Here is a 19846-nt window from a genome sequence, read left to right on the forward strand (position 1 = left end):
ACTTTTAAAAGTAATACATCACAATATTGTGTTACTCCGTAATTGTGTAACTTAGTTACTTTTTCTGTAAAGTAATGTTACGTTACTTGTGCGCTACTTTTTGTAATTAGGTTGGTTTCATTTTTGTGTTACTCCCTAATAAATAACTTTTCATGCGTTACTTTTTCTCATTTGGGCTCATTTTGGTTTTGTTGAGTCGGTTCATTAAATTTTTGCGTTACTGACTATTGTTAATAAAATGCATATCTGTGTTATTTACCATATTTAGGGCTAATTGTTGTAGGTTGGCTTCATATTCTGAGTTTTTATTTATTGTGAGGAACACTGAATCTGTTTTTGTGCGATGTGAGATGAGGAAATGTGGATCAAACGGCAGAGACGCGATCGTGTTCAGGAAACAGTCATGAAGAGCTACACTCTTAAAAATATAGCTGCTTCCATGGTGATGCCATAGAAGAAGAACCTTTAACATCTGAAGAACCTTTCTGTTTTTCACAAAAGCTTCTCTGCATGTTAAAGAAGGTTCTTCAGATTATAAAAAGGTAGAAAAGAGGTTCTTTAAAAAACCTTTGACTGAATGGTTCTTTTCTTCTATGGCATCAGCTGTGAAGAACCTTATGAAGCTTACCTTTATTTTTTAAGAGTGTAGTTTTGCCATGATGCAGGCTGGTACTAGCAGTAGTTAATCACTGTCATTGGAAGGGAAACACACCACTGGTCCATAGATTGAGTCCGGATGATTCTCAGGAACTCTGTGTGCTTTTCTAACACACTTTTCCTTGAATATTTTCTGCTGCTCTTTAAGCACACGCAGAGCTGCTCTGCTGTAGCGTGCCGTGTTTTGTGTGTGGTTTGTTCCTCTAGCCTGAGGTCAGAGTGTTTTCAGCTTTGACATGCAAACAGATGAAGCCCCCGCCTCAGTTGCTGATGACACACTTCTCATGAAGCAGCTGCAAATGACATGTGACTGTGAAACTGAATGTGCACTAGGTGGGGAGTGATGATATTCAAATCAAACTGAAACACCGCGATACACCACCCACCATACGTTCTGAACTGACAAACTAACACAACTATCTCATTTTGTGAGTATCCTTGCATACATGGTCGGTCATGTCTAAAGTGAAGGTAAACAGTCGAGTGATATTCAAAACAGTATCAGTGGACTGGATCTGTGAGGAACAGCAGAAGTCTTTCCTTCTTTTAATTTTTTAATGTCAAACAACAGAGAAGACGAGGAAATCACTCGCTGCTCTTCCTGAATACCCGCTACTTTCAACAAAGGATTGTGAGCATAATACCGTTATTTATTTTTTTTTGAACCGCCTGAAAATTACACACCCTTGTTGTATCGTTGCTTTATTGTATTATAATTGTGTTGCGACAGTTTGAGCTTTGTTGTTACTGTCTATTATTTTTATTTGAGCATGAGAGTATAGCTGGGCGTGAGCAATCTGCTGGCCCCTGCACTAGGACAGGCTCTGTGTGTCTGCTTTTAGAAAAGTAATATGAGATGCTGGCACTGCTCCGTTTCCTCTCATTGTGTGGCACGTGACAGGCAGACAATATTTTCCCTGACAACAGCTGTGACTTCTGAAACAAGCTTCAGCACAGAGTCATGATTGAGGGTGCAGTGGTGATGGACCTCCTTGGTATTTGAAGCCAGCACAGATCTCTCACCTGATTCAGCAGTGATTGTGTTCAGTCAGACTGTAACCCAGATTCTGTTACTGTTGGATCAGAAGACTATCAGACACCTACTGGTCTAATTCTTGGAAGTGTGTGTGCAGGTTTGTAGAATGGAAATTTTAATACAGTTAAACATAGTTAAACATAAACTTTAATTTAATACAGTTAAACATAAACTTTTATTTAGAATAAAGGTACAAAACCCCAACATTGTAACATTAAAAGTAAAAAAAAAAAAGCTAGGGCCCTATTGTTATAATTCACAATGAACTTCCAGCATGACAACAAAAAGAAAGATATTTCAGAAATGACTTTGATACCAAGGGAAAGTTACAATTGTGGCCTTCTCTTAATGTAATATTGGTGAGATGACCTAATAATGAATTATGGGAATGTACACAACAGTGCACTTCTGTCAGTGTGAAAGTCTGAGAGATGTGATCTGTGCTCAGCGGCTCAATGAAACAAGCAGCTACCTGCTCTGAATTATTTAGCTTTTATTTTTGTATTATACATGTATAAACCTGTAAATGGATACATATACCATTTCTCCTGCCATAACACATTATAATAAAGGATGCTGCTGATGTTGTGTCGAGCTGTGTTGACTAAACAGGAGTGGTTTCGTGGTGAGCGCGTGATCCTGGATCCTCAAACACATTAACCCATCACACTCTGCCGTACACTCTATACATGCTATTAGGACGTTTTTGAGAAAACATGTACAGTGTTCATTGAAAATCAATAATGCAAATTCATGTCAAGATGTATGTTTGTGAACTGTCTGATATTTACACACAGTTTATTTGCTCTTTTCAGGATTGGAGAGGTTTCACCATCAGACCTGAAGGGGTGAGTCAGTCTGATTATATTAACCCTGTAAAAGCCTGACATGTGACATAGTAGCCAGAAAAAAAAATGGAAGAGTCTATATCAAACCTTTTAGGCAAAATATAAATAAGCTCAAATTTTATTCTGAGGCCCAAACTGATCAAAATAGTAATTTTCACAAAACAAGTAAATCTAAGCAATCCAAATGCCGGATTGAGAGATGAAAAAATACAGGCTCCTCAAGAGATTTGAGATGTTACTGGAGCTTGCTGGAAGATCATATCCTTTCCTCCGCTGAGGAACTATTGTAAAGTAAGCTTCTTCCTGGAAAAAACCTCCCCTCAAAAGAATCGCTGAGATCAAGATTGAGACTATAAAACATGCTTGATGGAGAATCAAGGAAAGCGGAGCTGGCTCAGTCCAGTAAAGTTACCTCTGGAGATATTACGTAGCCGTTATTCTGAACCTTTAAACTGTGATCAAAATCACTCAAGATCTGACACCATAAGCTCCAGCTGAAGATGATTACACTAAAAGAGCTTTTTAACTGGAATAAAAAACGGCAATAGTACAATGTGAGGCAGACTGTGTCTGAAACAGGTTTGTTTTTATTGCCTTAAACGTGCAGATGAAATATGATAAAGCTATTAAACCTTGAACAGTGACAATGAGATGATTTCCAGTCATTAGAGAGTTGAGAAGAAGCTTTGCCTTTTAAGACTGTCATCAGCCTCTGTCATGATGTCTACCACATGTACAGTGTCCAGCAGAGGGTGCAGCCCAAATACCTTACTAAGCTCTTTAATGTGCATAAGTTACACTCCATTACATGATGTTTTTTGGAGCAGCTTGTATATTCATTGGCATACTATTATTGTTCATTCTCATTTTTGATATATTTTTATATATTTCTCATGCTTTCAGGTTTAAGTAGTACGTACTGATTTTAGCAAATTTAAAAAAATTCTAGTGGATGTAATTTTAGTTTATTATGTAATCGCACAGCATACACAGAAGCAGGTTTAGGGCAAACAAAGAGCGGTTTTTGGGGTGGTAATGTTGTTGTAGATTATTTGTACATTCAGACTGCCTGCCAAAAGCAGATCTGCTTCAGTCTGGATGCTCTGGCTGGCTCTAATCAGATGTCCTGTTGTCTTCTTCGCATCAATCTTAACACTAATGATTGAAGTCAAAAACTCTTTTGCTGGGAAATGGCTTGACACATGTGTTCCATACAGTCCCTCAACACGAAGCCTTAGAGGCAACGATTTTCAGCTCGGGTTCCACCACTGTTGGGGGTATTTAGTTGACATAAGTGCTTGTGTAATCTACACTTGTCTTGGGTCAAAATAGTTGCCGGAGGTAGGACTCGAGTAGGAGAAATGCAACCTGTTTCCAACCAACAATGTGTCAGCAGTGCCCTCACATCTATGTCAGGACTATTCTAATAACCAGCTGAATGACGTCCTGGTTGAACCTAGTGGACTGTTTCTCTGAGGTGACCGATGGTGGTTTCCTTGCGAAGCGTCTTGAATGACATCCACGACTGGCAGAGTCCAATATGTGAAGCGGAGTGGTAGTTACCAATTTGCAAGCAGACGGTCGAGTTTGTGCAGTGCTCGGGAAAATCACTCCCTCATCACACATCCATTGCATTTTAGCTTTTGTACACTGTGTATGCCGTTATTTGTCTGGACATGTCCTCCCTCGCACATACCCCACTGTTCGTAATGCGGAAGCATTACATTACTCTGTAACAATACATACAAGAACCCTGAAATTATCTTTAGCTCACCATGCAGCATATATCATTCAACAATCTATAAAAAGATGATAAAATTACAGATGAGCCAAATTAGTGCACTACAAAGCTATATTTAGAACATTGTAATAGGTGACACACGAGAGACGCAAAAACAAAATCAAGAGCAACTCTTAACAAGGTCAAAACAGTATACATGAGAGTCAGGAGGAGGAGTAGAGCTCACCGCCAACCAGCACGAAACCAAAACACACACCCACACCCCACACACACACACCCACCACACTGCTATCACTCACTGCTAGGATCACACAGAACAGAAGCCTCAATAATCAGAGCGCAGAACAACTAAAACACAGACAACAGTGGACCCTCAATGTGGCCACAAAAAAAAACAGGAGCACCTAAAAATTTAATGTGATTACTTTTCAGATTTCTATTGCTTTTAAACTACTAGAGTCCTCTTCTGAATGAATCACTAATGAAGCTGTCGATTCGGTTTTTGTTTAAGGTGAGCGTTTTAAGGCTTCTAGAAGGATGAGTTATTTAGTCTCTAAACAAGCCCATGTCTTTAACTCTCGGCTCTTGTTGTTCCTTCTGATCTGATGAAAAGATGACATTCGCTCTGGCATGAAAGCCGTGGCACCATCACAAGCAGTGCTGAGGTCACGTGTGAAATACGCGACATCTTGTAAAGCATGCAGTCTGAGGCGACTGCAACAGGGGATGTTTTGTTGGACCAGAGACCTTAAGCACTGGGCTTCTGCCGACTCACTGCATCTCACGTTACGTGGAATTCACTGCTGTCCAGACCCTATGAGGTGCAGCTCGAGATCTGTGTGGCCTGGCAAACGGAACGTCGCTTGATGCGTTCAATCCCACCAGAAGGCGCAAAATCCAAACATCACTTCAAGACTTTCACCCTGTAACCGTTTCCCTCCTGTGTGTGTTTTGGTGGACAACGATCTGGCTCAACTCACTAATAAAAACCTTTCTGCAGTGCTGCATTAGACTAAACTCAGACTTCTCGCACAGCACGATATTAATTGCCCTTTTGTTGATTATTGACTTCCTTCCATTGTCTTCATTTTTAACGTCGCTCTGGATTAAAACATTGCTACCTGTGAAGAACAAAATGTGCTGTTTGATTTGAATAACGGCAGGAATTTGATGAAGTAGCGTATGAAAAATTAACAGACTAAAATTCCATCTAGATGAGGGTAATCAATTCTCTACATTAGACAGATTTCATAGGATAAATGGGCTTTCATTTCTTCCTTGTCTCCATGACCGAAACACACTAAACTATCAGAATCAAAAAATGCCAGCTTGCAGGAACAAGTAATGTGAATCTTTTGCTCCCTTCAACTTACGTCCCAACGGCACAAGGAAAAACTAACACAAACATTATCTTAAAAACACTGACTGTGCAGGTCGAATAATGATGTGAACCCCTTGATTAATACAAGAAGCTCTCAGTGTGTATTGGCAAGTTAGTCAGTAAACCTCCACCAGACAGGATCAGGAGGAACTTTACACACATTGTAGACACTTTCTATTCACTGGCAGGCCGACAAGACATGCATTGTGTTTGACCGATGATCCATGTGTGATAGTTTGGAAGAACAATGGTACAGATTAATAAGAGAAAATATGATGTTAGAAATCAGGGCGTATAGAAGTCCGTCCATAATTGTGAAAAGGTTTTTCTGTATCAAATTGGGTTTTTAACACTTTTTTGCAAGACGTCACACCATTATTAATATAAAGTGCATTTTGCCACCTGCATCCTCCCACCCCGTCAAACTCAGTGCTGTACTGGCTGAACTCTTCCATTTCCAAGAGACACAATTACGTCATATTGCTAGTATATTTATTATTTATTAAACATTATATAATCAACATTTTGACCCAGAGAGGATGTTCCTGAAAATCCATAGTTAATTTATTCTTCTGGGATCTAAACAACATTGATTGCTTTTGTTTTGTTTGATTAATCCATTATTTGTACTTTTTTTGGGGATTTTGCCCCCGACTTTGTTTACACTTGTGGTGTTCCTGGTCCAAAATGACCCGTTCTACAAAAAAATTGCTTATACATTTCCTTGGTTATGCAATATTTACATACCAAATATTGGTTAATCCCTCAGTTTCTGAGAGAAATATTGTACATACATTATGAACAAATATGTTGGATTTATTTAGTCCTGTGTTAAAGTGTTTTCATATTGAATCAAAACCTACTGTTTTTGTGTTGTTTGTTTGTTTTTTTTGTAGTTGACTAAAATTCCCATTCCTGGTTTTTAGTCAATATAACTCATATTTTAAGGGTGCACGCAGTTACTGGTCATGATTGTTGTCATTTGAGAAATTTCATCAGAATTAGTGCACTTTTCCACCAATAACACAAATCAAGAGAATGTCAACTCCATACACATGCTTTCCTGACCCTCATCTAGTTTCCTGAGTTTTACATTTCATTCAGTAACCGCAACTCTTTACATTACGAACAACTGTTTAAGGTAAAAAACGCTAAAAAGAGTAAAAGGTCATCTTCTAGCTTTCCTTTCTCCCTCAAAGAAAATGCATGATCTGATATATTATTGTGCATGTGTTTGTTCAGATAATTCATCAACTGAGGAAGGCTCGGAGGGAAGGCAGGGAAGCCCAGGAAGATGAAGAGGAAGAGGAAAGAGAGATTCAGTCAGGTTTGGCGTTTGATCACTGTATATAATCGTTTCTGTGGTGAACTATTAAAGCCACACTGATGGCTTTTAAACACTTGCATCACCACTTAAAATCCCCTACTAAGAAATATTAAGTAATACATCTGAACTGTCAATGTATCTTGCAGTTATACTTAGGTATGTTTTTTGTGCATTATGTCTGAACAAAACCAGGAGTGGCTTTTCTGTGTTTGAGACCGAAGATGAATTGCTCTGAACAAGCCTAATACGTACAGTAAAAATCACAGTAGCAGTACAACAAGAATACTGTAGGAGTTTATTTTAAGATGAAAACTTTAAATGTAAAATCTTTCATCGGTCAGTCCCTGTTTAGTATCTTGAGTGAAGGAGCAACTATAATGATATTTTGATTCTAATCTTTTCCAGACATCGGACTCGAGACCCAGAGCGGAACAATCACCGTGGTTAGAGACCTTTCACTTCTCTTCTCTGTTCTCAGCTTGTTTCATATGTGTTTTAGAGCACGAGGAGCTAGATGTATCAATCTGTGTTTCTCTCCCATAATGCCTCAGAAGATGGCTTGCACGTCCAGGCCCACCTGTGAGAAGTGTAAAGCTCTGAAGGTCAGTCTCTGAACAACTGATAGCATCAACACATAACCTTCTTACTCTTCCTGGCATTTTTACAGCTTATAGAGTGTAGTGCTTACCACTGCTATCGGAGCTTCTTCTTTGACCAGACATTCATTACATTACCTTCATCAGGTGCATGCATGGGATGCGTTAAGACACTAGTGAAGGAGGGACCATGTGATGGATTATGAGCGACTTTTTGTTTGGTATCAGAAACTTATATAATATTTGTTTATGCAAGCTATTTCACGGATGCAGATCGATAAGCCTTTAGTTTAAAATGTTTTTTTAAAGATCATGAGAATACATAATCAGTGAAGGAAATGTTTACTTTTGACGGTATTGTCCTATATACCTGCATATCATAATAGTAAACCTGTGGTTCCAAACTTTTCAATCCAAACGTCCACCTTTGATCAGACACAAGCACACATCACTTACCCAAGGGGAAAAAACCCACGGGAACAAAGGAGACTTTTGCTTAAGTCTCCTAGACACCATAAAAGAATTTTGGGGTAGGGATGTTGATGACCGGACTAACACAGGACAGAGAACTTAGGATTATGTTTAGCAAGCGGGGAGGATAATAAAGCAAAAACAGGTGGGGCAACTGAACCAATGTCGGGTGACAAGTGGGGCAGGCTCAAGACTACACAGACTTCAGGCAGGAGACAAAGCGTGACCACAGTGATGTTGATGACGGACTAACAAGGACAGAGAACTCGCGGAGAATGGTTGAGCAAACAGGAGGATAATGCAGTGAGGGACAAGTTGGGCAACTGAACCAATAATCGTGTCACAAGTGGGCAGTCTCATAAGACTAATTAGATATGGCACATAGAAACAACATACAAGTTTTACCGAGCTTAGGCTGGGGCCCTTTGGAATTCGCAGCGATTCGCGGTCGCTCGGCCCTCTCTGGGAAGCTTCAGTGATTTTGGTCATCTCAGGAGGATCTGTTAGCTTACTTCTTTTCTTTGCGTTTTTGTGAATGAGTCATCATAGAAGCACTGTGACAGTCTGAAGGGTGGAATGGGGAGATCCAATAGGGAGGGGAAGGCCACCCTCTCTCACTCGCCGTGGTAACTAAAGGAAAAAGGCTCTGAACTGCCAAAAAAGGACAGTATCCCCAGCACTCCCCATCTCCCAGAGCACTGACAAGGCACAAATCGAGGCCGTTGTTAGGAGAGATTCCTTCAAGTGCTCTGCGTTGTTGATGTCGAGAGCAGCTCAGCTGTCATCAAAAGCTTTTGTGAACAAACTTCCTTTATGCTATACTCCCCTTGACGGGGAACTTTAGGAGTTTGCTGTAGTTTAGCACCATATGTTAGTGGAGGGGCGTGGGGGCTGGGAGATGCCACATCGAAGCGCATCGAAGTCCTCGTTTCTGGTCTAATCACACTCAAAAAGCACACTCACAACAAAGAATACAGGACTGTGCATAAAGCTAAAAATGTTCTCTTGAAATGCTCCCCGACCTTAAATGCAATGAGTTTGCTTGCTTCTTTTTCTGGGAAATTAATTAGATATCAGGAAAGAGCGAGTAGCACATCCTCAAGTTATGCAGAGGTCAGACAGATTCGACACTTAGATTTCAAAATAAGTTAACCATGACTGTTTTTGAAAGCAATTGAATTACTAATTTTTGGAAGAAATAGTACAGCACCTTAACTCGTCACCTGTCTATCATGACACACTTCCACTCCTTTTTCAAAAGTGCGCTTGAACTTTTTAGAACAGATCTCTTAGCAGAGGTGAACACCTCACTTCTTTCTTGGAATTTCCAACTCCCTGAAAACTGCAGTTGTAACGCCCCCTCCTGAAACAATGCATATCTCTTGATAACAATAGTGGAGCAACTATAGACCAATATCAAATCTTCCTTTTACAGGCGAGATTATTAAAAGGGTAGTTTTTAATCAGCTGAACAAATACTTAAACTCAAATGGATAGCTGGACAATTTTCAATCTGGTTTCCGACTGCATCACAGCACAGAGACAGCGCTCATTAAGATAACCCTACGCTAGGGGACAACAACTAAAAACAAGTAAGGAATTTGGTGTGATCTGGAGACAGACCTTAGTTTCAGTAGTCATGTCAAAAGCATAACTACCTCAGCATACTACCATCTAAAAAAGCATTGCAAGAATAGATGTTTGTTTCCAGTCATAGACTTGGAGAAAACTGGTTTCATGCCTTTATCACCAGCAGGGGTGGACGATTCTAATGGTCTCTCACCGGCCTTCACAAGAAGACCATTAGGACGCTGCAGTCATCAGAAACACTGCTAAAGGATTCTGACTAGAACCAGAAAACTCTGAGATATCACACCAGTCCGGTTCCTACCCTGGATGCTAGTACATTTAGGATTGATTGTACAGACTTTACTCGTTTTATAAAGCACTCAATGACTAGACCAAAATATATTGCAGATATGTTCATCGAATATAAAACCTAACAGACCACTCGATCATGGGATCGGAGTCAGTTATGAAATAACAAGGGTTCACACAAACAGGGGAGTCTGCCTTTAGTGACTTGCCAGCACCTCAGTTGGAATCCGCTTCCAGAAGGATAGATGTGCTAAATAATTAAGTCACATTTAAATCTAGACTCAAAACTCATCTGTTTAGCTGTGCATTTATTGAATGAGCACTGTGCGATGTCCAAACTGATTGCACTGTATTTTATGTATAATAATTTTTTATTTTTAACTGTTTTAAATTCATTTTAAATCAATTTCTAAATCATTTTAAAAGTTTTAAGTTCCCTGTTTTATTGTTGTGATTTTTTTTTATGATTATTTTATGTAAAGCACTTTGAATTACCATTGTGTATGAAATGTGCTATATAAATAAACTTGCCTTGCCTAAGATTAAATCAGGAGAGAGGTGACAGAACCCTGACAGATGTTTTTCAAACCATCTATCTCATTTCATTCAACTTTTATTTTTACGTCTCCTGAGCTGAGGAAAAGCAACCTCTGAGCAAATACATTTTATCACTTGATAAGACAAAAGCACAACACCACCAGATTCAGATTCATGTCATCATTTCCCAGAACTGTGAAAATAGCTTGATGAGAGAAGCATCTAAAATATTGTAAATGAATGCAAATAAATGTATATGTTCTAATACATTGTTTATATCTGGAAACGAAGTTTAATCTATTAATAACCTCTCTTGTCTGTTTTGAGAGGTGTGTGCACTGCTGTGTCTGGTTGATGATGGACTAATGACACACTGAAATCAATGTTGCTCGTCAAAAAACAATTTCCTTTCTTTGCTTAGTCAAGCTCACAGACATCAAGGGCTAAACCACAGTTTAGGGACCCACTGTCAGATACAATGTGTGTGTAGACTGGAAAGCATTTAAAACTGGCTATTTTACAAAACAGAAAAAGCCAAAGCGGTTCTACCACCAACCTACTGATGATGAATGTGCTGCTGACGGAAACTGTTTTTCCCCTCACAGAATCCCAAATATGAGCTTGGCACCCCAGGAAAAAGTCTCAGGATCGGAAGCTGGTAAGTTTTTTGTTCCTGTTTGTTCGCTGTACTGTAATTATGTCCTCAGCACAGTCGTGTGATCAGTCATCTGTGACTCAGTGGCTTTTATGACTCGCTTTTTCTTAACTGACAAGTGCTGCAGTCTAAAATTGGCTGATCTAAAATTCCTTCTCTGCACTGCCCAGGTTGTAGAGTAAAACTCTGAGGTGTAATGTGAGGGAATTGTCAACTGTGTCATTTTCTGTTGCATGGCATTATTCCCCACTGAATAATATGTCAAGAAAGCCAAGAAGATCAAAAATGCACATATTAATGGGTTAACCTTTGAAACAACTACTGTCGAAAGTTAGAGGGCAGTTGTTTAATGTTTTGTGAAAGAAGTGTCTTCTGCTCATTAAAGGGGGGGGTTTGGGGGCTGCATTTATCCTGATCACAAAACACTAATCTTGTGAAATAGTGTTACGTGTAAAACAGCTGTTTTTCTGTGGTGAATATCTGTTAAAATAGAAATTTCTGTGATGCGGCAGCTGTATTTTTCAACATCATTACTCCAGGACTTCACGTGTCACATGATCTTCAGGGAAATCATTCCTATATGATGATTTACTGCTCAAGAAACATTTCTGATTATTATCAATGTTAAAAACAGTTGGATTGCCCAATATTTTTGTGGGAAACTGTCATACATGTTAGTATTTCAGGATTCTACAGATGAAGAGAAAGTTCAGGAAGAACAGCATTTTATTTCAAATAGAAAGATTTTTCAACATGATACAATGCTTTACTGACACTTTTGATCTATATAATGGCTCCCCCTGAATTAAAAGTATTAATTTCCTCCAAAAACATATATTTAAAAAACTTATCTTTACATATATACAGTGAGTTTAGAAAAGATCTTTCACCTTTAAAAAATAATCACATTTGTTGCTGCGCAGCCTGAAATGAAGACAGACACAGTCTTTGTTTTATCCAGCTGTGTTTACTCAGAGCATCTTATAACATCCAAGTAAGAGATATAACACCAACATGTCAGATGAAATGATGAGAGACAGAATCAGTGAGTTGGAAAAAGGATCACCTGTTTGTGTCAGTATTTTGCTGAAGCACCTTTTGCTTTAAATACAGCCTTTAGTCTTTTGGGATTTTTCTCCAATAACTTTGTGATATTTGCCCGCTCTTCTATGCAGAACTGCTCAGGTTCAGTTAAATTTGTGTGATTTGGCAAAGCTCAGTATGTCTGCACTTGGCCTTTCTTGAGGAGCGGCTTTTTTCAATACAAGCCACATTTATGGAGGATTTGTGATATTGTTGTCACATGAACACAATGACCGCTCTTGGTCATAAACTCCTGCAGCTCTCTGTCGTCTCTCTGACCAGTTTCCTCCGGCTCTTTCATCAGTTTGGAGTGACGTCCTGATCCAGGGAGACTGTGTTGTTCCAAATACCTTCCACTTCTTAATAATAGACTTCACTGTGATTCTAGGCATTGATAAAGCCTTTGAAATGTTATTGTCTCCATCTCCATCTCCACAACTTTGTCCCGGAGATCTTTTGACAGTGTCTTGCCACCCATAATTGATTGTTTGCTTCACTAACAATGACTGAAACGCTCCCGGAAAGCTCTTTTAATGCTGAGCTGATCAAAATGAGAACAGCTGATCACAGGTGAAAGTCAGATGGCTTTGTGTGTCATTGAGAAGGTGATCAGCTGCACCTGATTGAGTTTACACGTCATTTTTAGGAGGGGCGATCCTTTTTCCAACTCAGTGATTCTGGTTTTTATTTTCATTTTTTCTGACATGTTGGTATTATATCTTTCTCTTGGCAAAAACTGTGTCCGTCTTCATTTCATGCTGCAACGCAACAAAATGTGATTATTTTAAAGGTGGTGATCTTTTCTAAACCCACTGTGTGTGTGTGTGTGGATGCCAGTATTGAAATGTTTAGTAATCATTACAGCTTATGAGTTAAATAATAGCAGATACCCTCTGACTGAACTGAATTATGATCAAAGGAAAGTGTCTCCAGTGCTCAGAGTTTTACTCTCTCAGCGCTCAGCTGTTTGACGGTGTGCTTCTTCTCGGCAGGCTGCAGCTGGATGCGGAGGGTGTGTATGAGTGTTCAGACACTGGGCTGGTGTTCGAGGTCTCTCAGCGTGTCAAGATCACCTACTGCGTTCTTTCCTGGAGCAAGTTTAGCACGTACTTGACCGGATCTTGGAAATTTGCTGGTCCCATTTTCGATGTGGACTGCGATCCGTCTATTCTCAAATCCGTCCAGTTCCCACACTCACTGTGTCTAGCAGGTACAGAGATATCATAAACGTCTTCACAGTAAGGTTTTCGGTTTCTCCAAAAGAATAAGTGATCGTTTGAGGGGTTTGACATGATGGGAAACTTTTAGATTTTTGGGAATTGCAACAAAATGTTGAGCATTCTCACTTCTTTCTCTTCTTTCTACTCGCTCTTTCGCTGTCATCTTCTTCCGTGTCTTCCCTTGGCTCTCAGCAGACAAAGACAACGAAGTGAAGTTCAGCGTGCTGCATGTGAAGAACAGCCGTGGACTGATCGAGCCCTCGGCGGATCACTCCGGCAGTCACGTCAGGTGGAACGTGTCGTCTCTTTCTCCCGTGGGTCCGATTGTTCAGACGTCTAAATCTGCAGAGCATCATGGGGTGGTGCAGGTGTTCAAGGAGGTGGGCCATGAGAACTCCTTCTCCTTCAGAGTTTACCTGGCTGGAAACAACTGCTCTGACATCAAGGTGAGGAAACACGTCAAACGGTTTATCAGCAACAAAAAGCCTACTGCTTTCACAGAAATGTGATGGTTTTACACAGCAGGGCTGACTGGTTGTATTCTCGGTAACACTGCTTATGTGACATTTTAGTAATCTGCTATATTTAGACTTGATTTCAGAGTTAAGCTAGAGCTTGCCATCTTCAGGGACTAGTGCTGCCAAGCGGTGACATCACACCGGTTTCAGTTCTGCAAGTCTGCCACTCTGGTGATTATTGCTGTGCTCGTCCGAGGGTGGGAAGTTTGATTGTGTGTGTGCCATCATCTACTAAATGCCTGTAGCTACGAACAGAAGCTTTAAATCCCTGGAGGATATAACCATCATGCTTTCACTTTCCACATTATCTGATATTTTTCCACTAGGCTGTAAGATCAGGATGAGTTTGTTTCTTCATCAGGTTTGTAGAAATGTAGCATTGCATCAGTGTCTCAGCAATGGATGCTCTGCAGTGAATGGGTGCCGTCAGAATGAGAGTCCAAACAGCTGATAAAAAGGGCTGGTGGTAGCACAGTCAACAACTCTTGGCAGTTGATGGCCATATGTCTAGAGAGCCTCTGAAAGTATTTCAGTGGACCGCTTTCTTGTGCTTGAAAAAGTTTGTCTTTGGACAGGGGCTTGCCTTTGCCTTCTGCTGTGGTTTTACTCATTAAATTCACATGTGAAATGACTTCCTGTGGTCTGTACACCCACACAGCGGTTTCAGAGCGGCGTAATTCACATCTTCTAAAGGCCAAAAATCTAAATTGTCATAATTCACAGTACACTTACGCTCATGTCCTTCCAAATGAATATGACTTGCTTTCTTCTAAGAATGTCCTGGCATCTCCTGTGCATATAAGCAAAGGGGACTGTGTCTGTCAAGCTCAAAATAACAAAAAATACAAACAAAAAAGCACCAGAAAACATTGTGAAAAGTTGCTTTACTTAAACTTTGGTCTTTCTGATTTAGAGGCCTGTGTCACAAAGGATGTGTAGTATTACTACCATAAAACCATATTTCTAAATTCCCAATAGGATGGATAAGTGTCTATTAATAAATTGCTATTTGAAAACAGTAACCACCAGCTGTTGTAAAGAAAAAACATTAAAAAAACACTAGGGAATTATCACTAATTACTATTGACTTTTCCCTCAGTGAATTCCTAAATGTGCTGCTTATCGAATAGTAGTGAGGCAGTTCGTTAAGTTTAGGTATTGGTTAGGATTAGAGGAATGTAGAATTTGTAATTAATACAATCTAAAAAAATGCTTGGTTAAATATAAACCCAGCGCGCGGTTAAAAAGGGACCAACCCAGACGGTTGTGTATTTTGACCCGGCGGTGGGTTATTTTGACCAAGAAGTTGTGTATTTGCCAGCGGTGTGTTTTGGACCCAGCGGTTGGGCTATTTTTGACACGGCGGTTGGTTATTTTGACCCAGCGGTGTTGTTATTTTGATCCGGCGCGTTGGTATTTTGACCCGGCGGTTGGGCTATTTGGACCGCCCCCCCCCCCCCCCCCCCCCCCACCCCCCCCCCCCCCCCCCCCCCCCCCCCCCCCCCCCCCCCCCCCCCCCCCCCCCCCCCCCCCCCCCCCCCCCCCGCCCCCCCCCCCCCCCCCCCCCCCCCCCCCCCCCCCCCCCCCCCCCCCCCCCCCCCACCACCCCCCACCCCCCACAACCAAGGCGGTGCGGTATTTTGACACCGGAGGTTTGGGGTTATTTTGACACCCGGCGGTTGGCTGTTTTGACCCGGCGGTTGGGTTTATTTTGAACCCGGCGGTTGTTATTTTAACCCAGCGGTATGTGTGTGTTTATTTGGACCCAGCGGTTGGGATATTTGACCCGGCGGTGTGTTATTGTGACCCAGCGGTGTGGTATTTTGACCCTAGCGGGTTGGGGCTAATTTGACACGGCGGTTGTGTTATGTTGACCCAGCGGTGTGTTTTGTTATTTTGACCCAGGGTTGGGCATTTTTGACCAGCGTTGGGCTATTTTGACCGGCGGTGGGGTTATTTTGGACCGGCGGTTTGGGCTTGTGACGGCGGGTTGTTTTATTTGGACCGCGGTTGGGGTATTTGAACCGGCGGCGGATGTTATTGTGACCCGGCGGTTGTGTTTATTATTGACCCGGCGGTTGGGCTAATTTGACACACGGCGGTTGTGTTATTTTGACCGGCGGGTTGTGTTATTTGGCCCCAGCGGTTGGGCTATTTTGACCGGAGGTTTGTCATTTTGGACCCGGCGGGCTGGGGCTATTTTGACCCAGCAGTGTGTTATTGTGACCAAGCGTTGTGTTATTTTGATCCAGCGGTGTGGGCTATTTGACAGGCGTTGGGTTATTTTGACCCAGGGTTTTATTATGTGTTATTTTGACCCGGCGGTGGGCTATTTGACCCGGCGGTGGGCTATTTGACCCGGCGGTTGGGTTTATTTTGACCGGCGTTGGGTTATTTCGGACCCGGCGGTTGGGCTGTTTTGACCCGGCGGTTTGGGTTATTTTGACCCGGCGGTTGGTTATTTAAACACAGCGGTTTGTGGTGTGTGATTTGAGCCCGGCGGTTGTGCTATTTTGACCCGGCGGTTGGGTTATTTTGACCCGGCGGTGTGTTATTTTGAGCCAGAGGTATAAAGTCCTGGGGTCAGAAAATAAAAGTCCTGCCATATGTTTAATCCACCCATGAACTCAGCAGCTGATTTCAGCAGAGGAGGAACCAAGTCATTCCTTTCAAGTCACAAGCAAGTCTCCAAATTAAATCCCAGAAGTTCTCAAGAGTTAAAGTTAATGAGATAGTGTTGATTAATTAAATGATGATTGCACATTAGTGATGAACAGCTGCTGTTAACAATCAACATCACTGAAGAAAAGTGAAACACAAAAAGAAACTACATCTGACTACTTATACAGCCTTGGATCTGGAATCAACTGAGAAACACACACACACACACACACACACGCAGATGCCACCATAATTGTGGTCAAGGTTTTGCTTTAATAAGAATCTCTTGACCCATTTTAATAATTGTAAGTAATTTGTTTTCTAAGTGACTGGGGTATTGTATTTCAGAGCAAACATTTGTCCATTGTTGACTCAAAGAACTTGCAGTAGCAAGATTCCCTTATGATATCTGCTTATAGCTCATGATGAGTGAAGCATCTGATGTGGTATCTCTTTGGTTTATTAAACGGCATTCAAGCTTACTGTGCAAAAGTTTTATTAAATAAAACCACCACACATCAATATTGGAAAAAAAAGAAAAGATCTCTCTATTGGCTCAGGCTTTTTTTTAGACATACGAACACTTATTATCACGATACTCATCAGTGGTGACAATAATTATTCATGCTGCAGTGCATGATGGGAGTTTTTAATATGGTGTTACCCAGCATGGACTGTAGCATGAAACTGCAGCATTTGTTGATTATCACCATTGTTGAGAGATTCATATGCAGATTCTTGATGTCTGTTTAAGTAATACAAGGACTTCCATATTTTTTATAATGCTTTACATAGATTTAAAATTCATTTGCTATATCTATTAGAGCAACACTTTTGCATGTTGCAGTTTCACAGGGTTGTTAATCAAAACCTAAACATATAAAAATAATAAAAAAAAATCATTTTACACAATCAGGAGAGCTCACAGGAATTATCTCATGTATATACAAACAGCTAATATTTTCTCACCTTACAACACCACATGCAGTGCTACAGAGAGAGCTCTAACACAAGACATCAAGGGTCAAGAAGCTCAACTAAAGCAAACACTGATCTCCATGATCTGGCAATTTTAACCAATAAAACATCAACATCTGATCCTCTGTATTTCTCAATAACAGCAGGTGTTCATTACTAATGCACAATCATCATTTAATTAGTCATAATTATCTCATTAGCTTTTTAACTCTTTGAGGACTTGGGATTTGACACAAGACTCGTTTGTGACTTGAAAGGAATGACTTGGTTCCTCCTCTGCTGAAATCAGCTGCTGAGTTCATGAGTGGATTAAACACATGGCAGGACTTTTATTTTCTGACCCCAGGACTTTATACCGCTGCTCAAAATAACCCAACCGCTGGGTCAAAATAACACAACGGCTGGGTCAAACTAACACAACTGCTGGGTTGGTCCCTTTTTAACAAACCCTGCATTTTTTAGGAGTGTCAACGCGACAATCACTCCATTTAATTAGTCACTTTATTTTATTCGTAAGTAATATTATATTCGAGTAAGGACACGATGCTAATAATCAACTATTTAAGAGAACTCAGGAAAATTTCTCAACTAACAAACTTCCAAAATGAACGGAAAATAAAACATTTAGAATTCTATCATTCCACATCTTTTGGTCTTCAGCTTTTAATTGTACTTACATGGATGTTTAATTTGCTTGTTTTTTTGTTTTTGTTTTTTAATAAAATTTTTACTTTCAATGAAAAGCTCTTGCACTGCACTTTATGTGCACACTTGACCAATTGCAAACTCGTGGACCAAAACCCTAAAGTCAAGTCACATTTACTTATATAAAGCACAATTTGGATCGCTTTCAAAGCAGCTGCACAGAAACAAACAGGAAAATAACAGTATTAATGTTGCAAAATTAATCAATTTTGGACATTCAATTTCAGCTGAAAAGCAGCTCTACAGAAAACAGTAGTGCTCTATATTCAGATCAATCTTAATTCTGGATTCGGTTTAGTTCAATAACGCTCTGCTATAGTAGCTTTTAATTGAAAGCATCACCGTTCTGTCTAAACCAGGCTGGATTTGTTTGGTTTTTGTCCAAGCGGGTACTGATCCTGTAACTCTAGTTTGTTTAAAGTAGTTTAGCGTGACAATATTTCTTAACAAGACTCTGCGAGAGGTTCTTCAGCATTACAGCTGATGCCGTGGTTTTGCAGGACATCAGGAGGGCCGTTTTCGGCGGGCTAACACCTGTAATACCAACAAGAGGTACATACAAGTAGACAGTCCTGCCCATCCTGCATGCTTGGAGGAGAACAGGAGGTACCAGTCTGATCAGCTAGAATCCCATGGTTCACATCACAAACCGGAGTAACTGTAGACGCAGATCACCGCTCACCTCGGGCTTCAACTGGCAGTTGTCACGTGTGTGTGTTGTGTGTGGTGTGTGTGTGTGTGTGTGTGTGTGTGTGTTGTTGTGTGTGTGTGTGTGTGCAGGACATGCTCTTTCTTCTCCTGTCAGCCGGGGAGGTGAAGGGCTACTTCGAGGTCCTTCTTGATGAGAGTCCTCCCTTCATCTGTCCTTGACTGATGCTGACTCCGGTCAGCCACCAGATACACCGCTAACATCAGCGAGGGCAATGGCTCCGTCAGTACAAACCCCAGACGGCTCCTGTCCACTAGACAGAAATGTTATTTTCTTTGGAAATGTTGTACCATAAACATTTATGGACCATGCCTGAAATAAACGTTGCCTATAACTGCCAAAGACAGGAGCACACATTCCCTTCAGATTACTACTCAACCAAATATGCTTTTTAAAGGCCAAAAGTCTGTCAAAGCTTTACATTATTTCAACCCCTTGACATTAGTTTTTACAATTAATACACACCTAGTACTTATAAAGATAAGCACATATAATGTCTTCGTACGATCCCTTAATCCTAAACCCTACACCTCAACGCAGACCCACCACCTTACTTAACTCTTACTAACAGCAGCACTGCAGTGGGTTTTACTGAGGGTTGAAAGGTCACAGTTAACAGTTGGTTAATAGTGAGAACTGGACCTGAAACTGGAAAGGGGACCAGTAATGTCTAATAATGTGTTTCTGTAATCTTGTTCATTTGTAACATTAAGTCATGACAACAGCTTCCTAGAGAATGACCAACAAATGTAATTATACATCTCTTTTACAGGAGATCATGCATATCATTCGTTGATGAAAAACCCCCCAGAAACCATCCAAAGGTACTGTATGTAGTGCACTCT

General features: G+C 40.7%; 1 protein-coding gene across 1 annotated transcript; it reads left to right on the forward strand.

The window, feature by feature from the left end:
• Window positions 1-13053: 13053 nt before the first annotated feature.
• On the forward strand, window positions 13054-18858 carry LOC122147617 (NACHT, LRR and PYD domains-containing protein 1b allele 5-like). The gene is made up of 3 exons (XM_042770706.1): window positions 13054-13420; window positions 13626-13876; window positions 18793-18858. The coding sequence occupies exons 1-3, from the start codon at window positions 13120-13122 to the stop codon at window positions 18856-18858; spliced, it is 618 nt and encodes a 205-aa protein (XP_042626640.1). The 5' UTR covers window positions 13054-13119.
• Window positions 18859-19846: the final 988 nt, after the last annotated feature.

The sequence above is a fragment of the Cyprinus carpio genome, chromosome A15 (genome assembly GCF_018340385.1).
Source record: "Cyprinus carpio isolate SPL01 chromosome A15, ASM1834038v1, whole genome shotgun sequence".
NCBI classification, from domain to species: domain Eukaryota; kingdom Metazoa; phylum Chordata; class Actinopteri; order Cypriniformes; family Cyprinidae; genus Cyprinus; species Cyprinus carpio.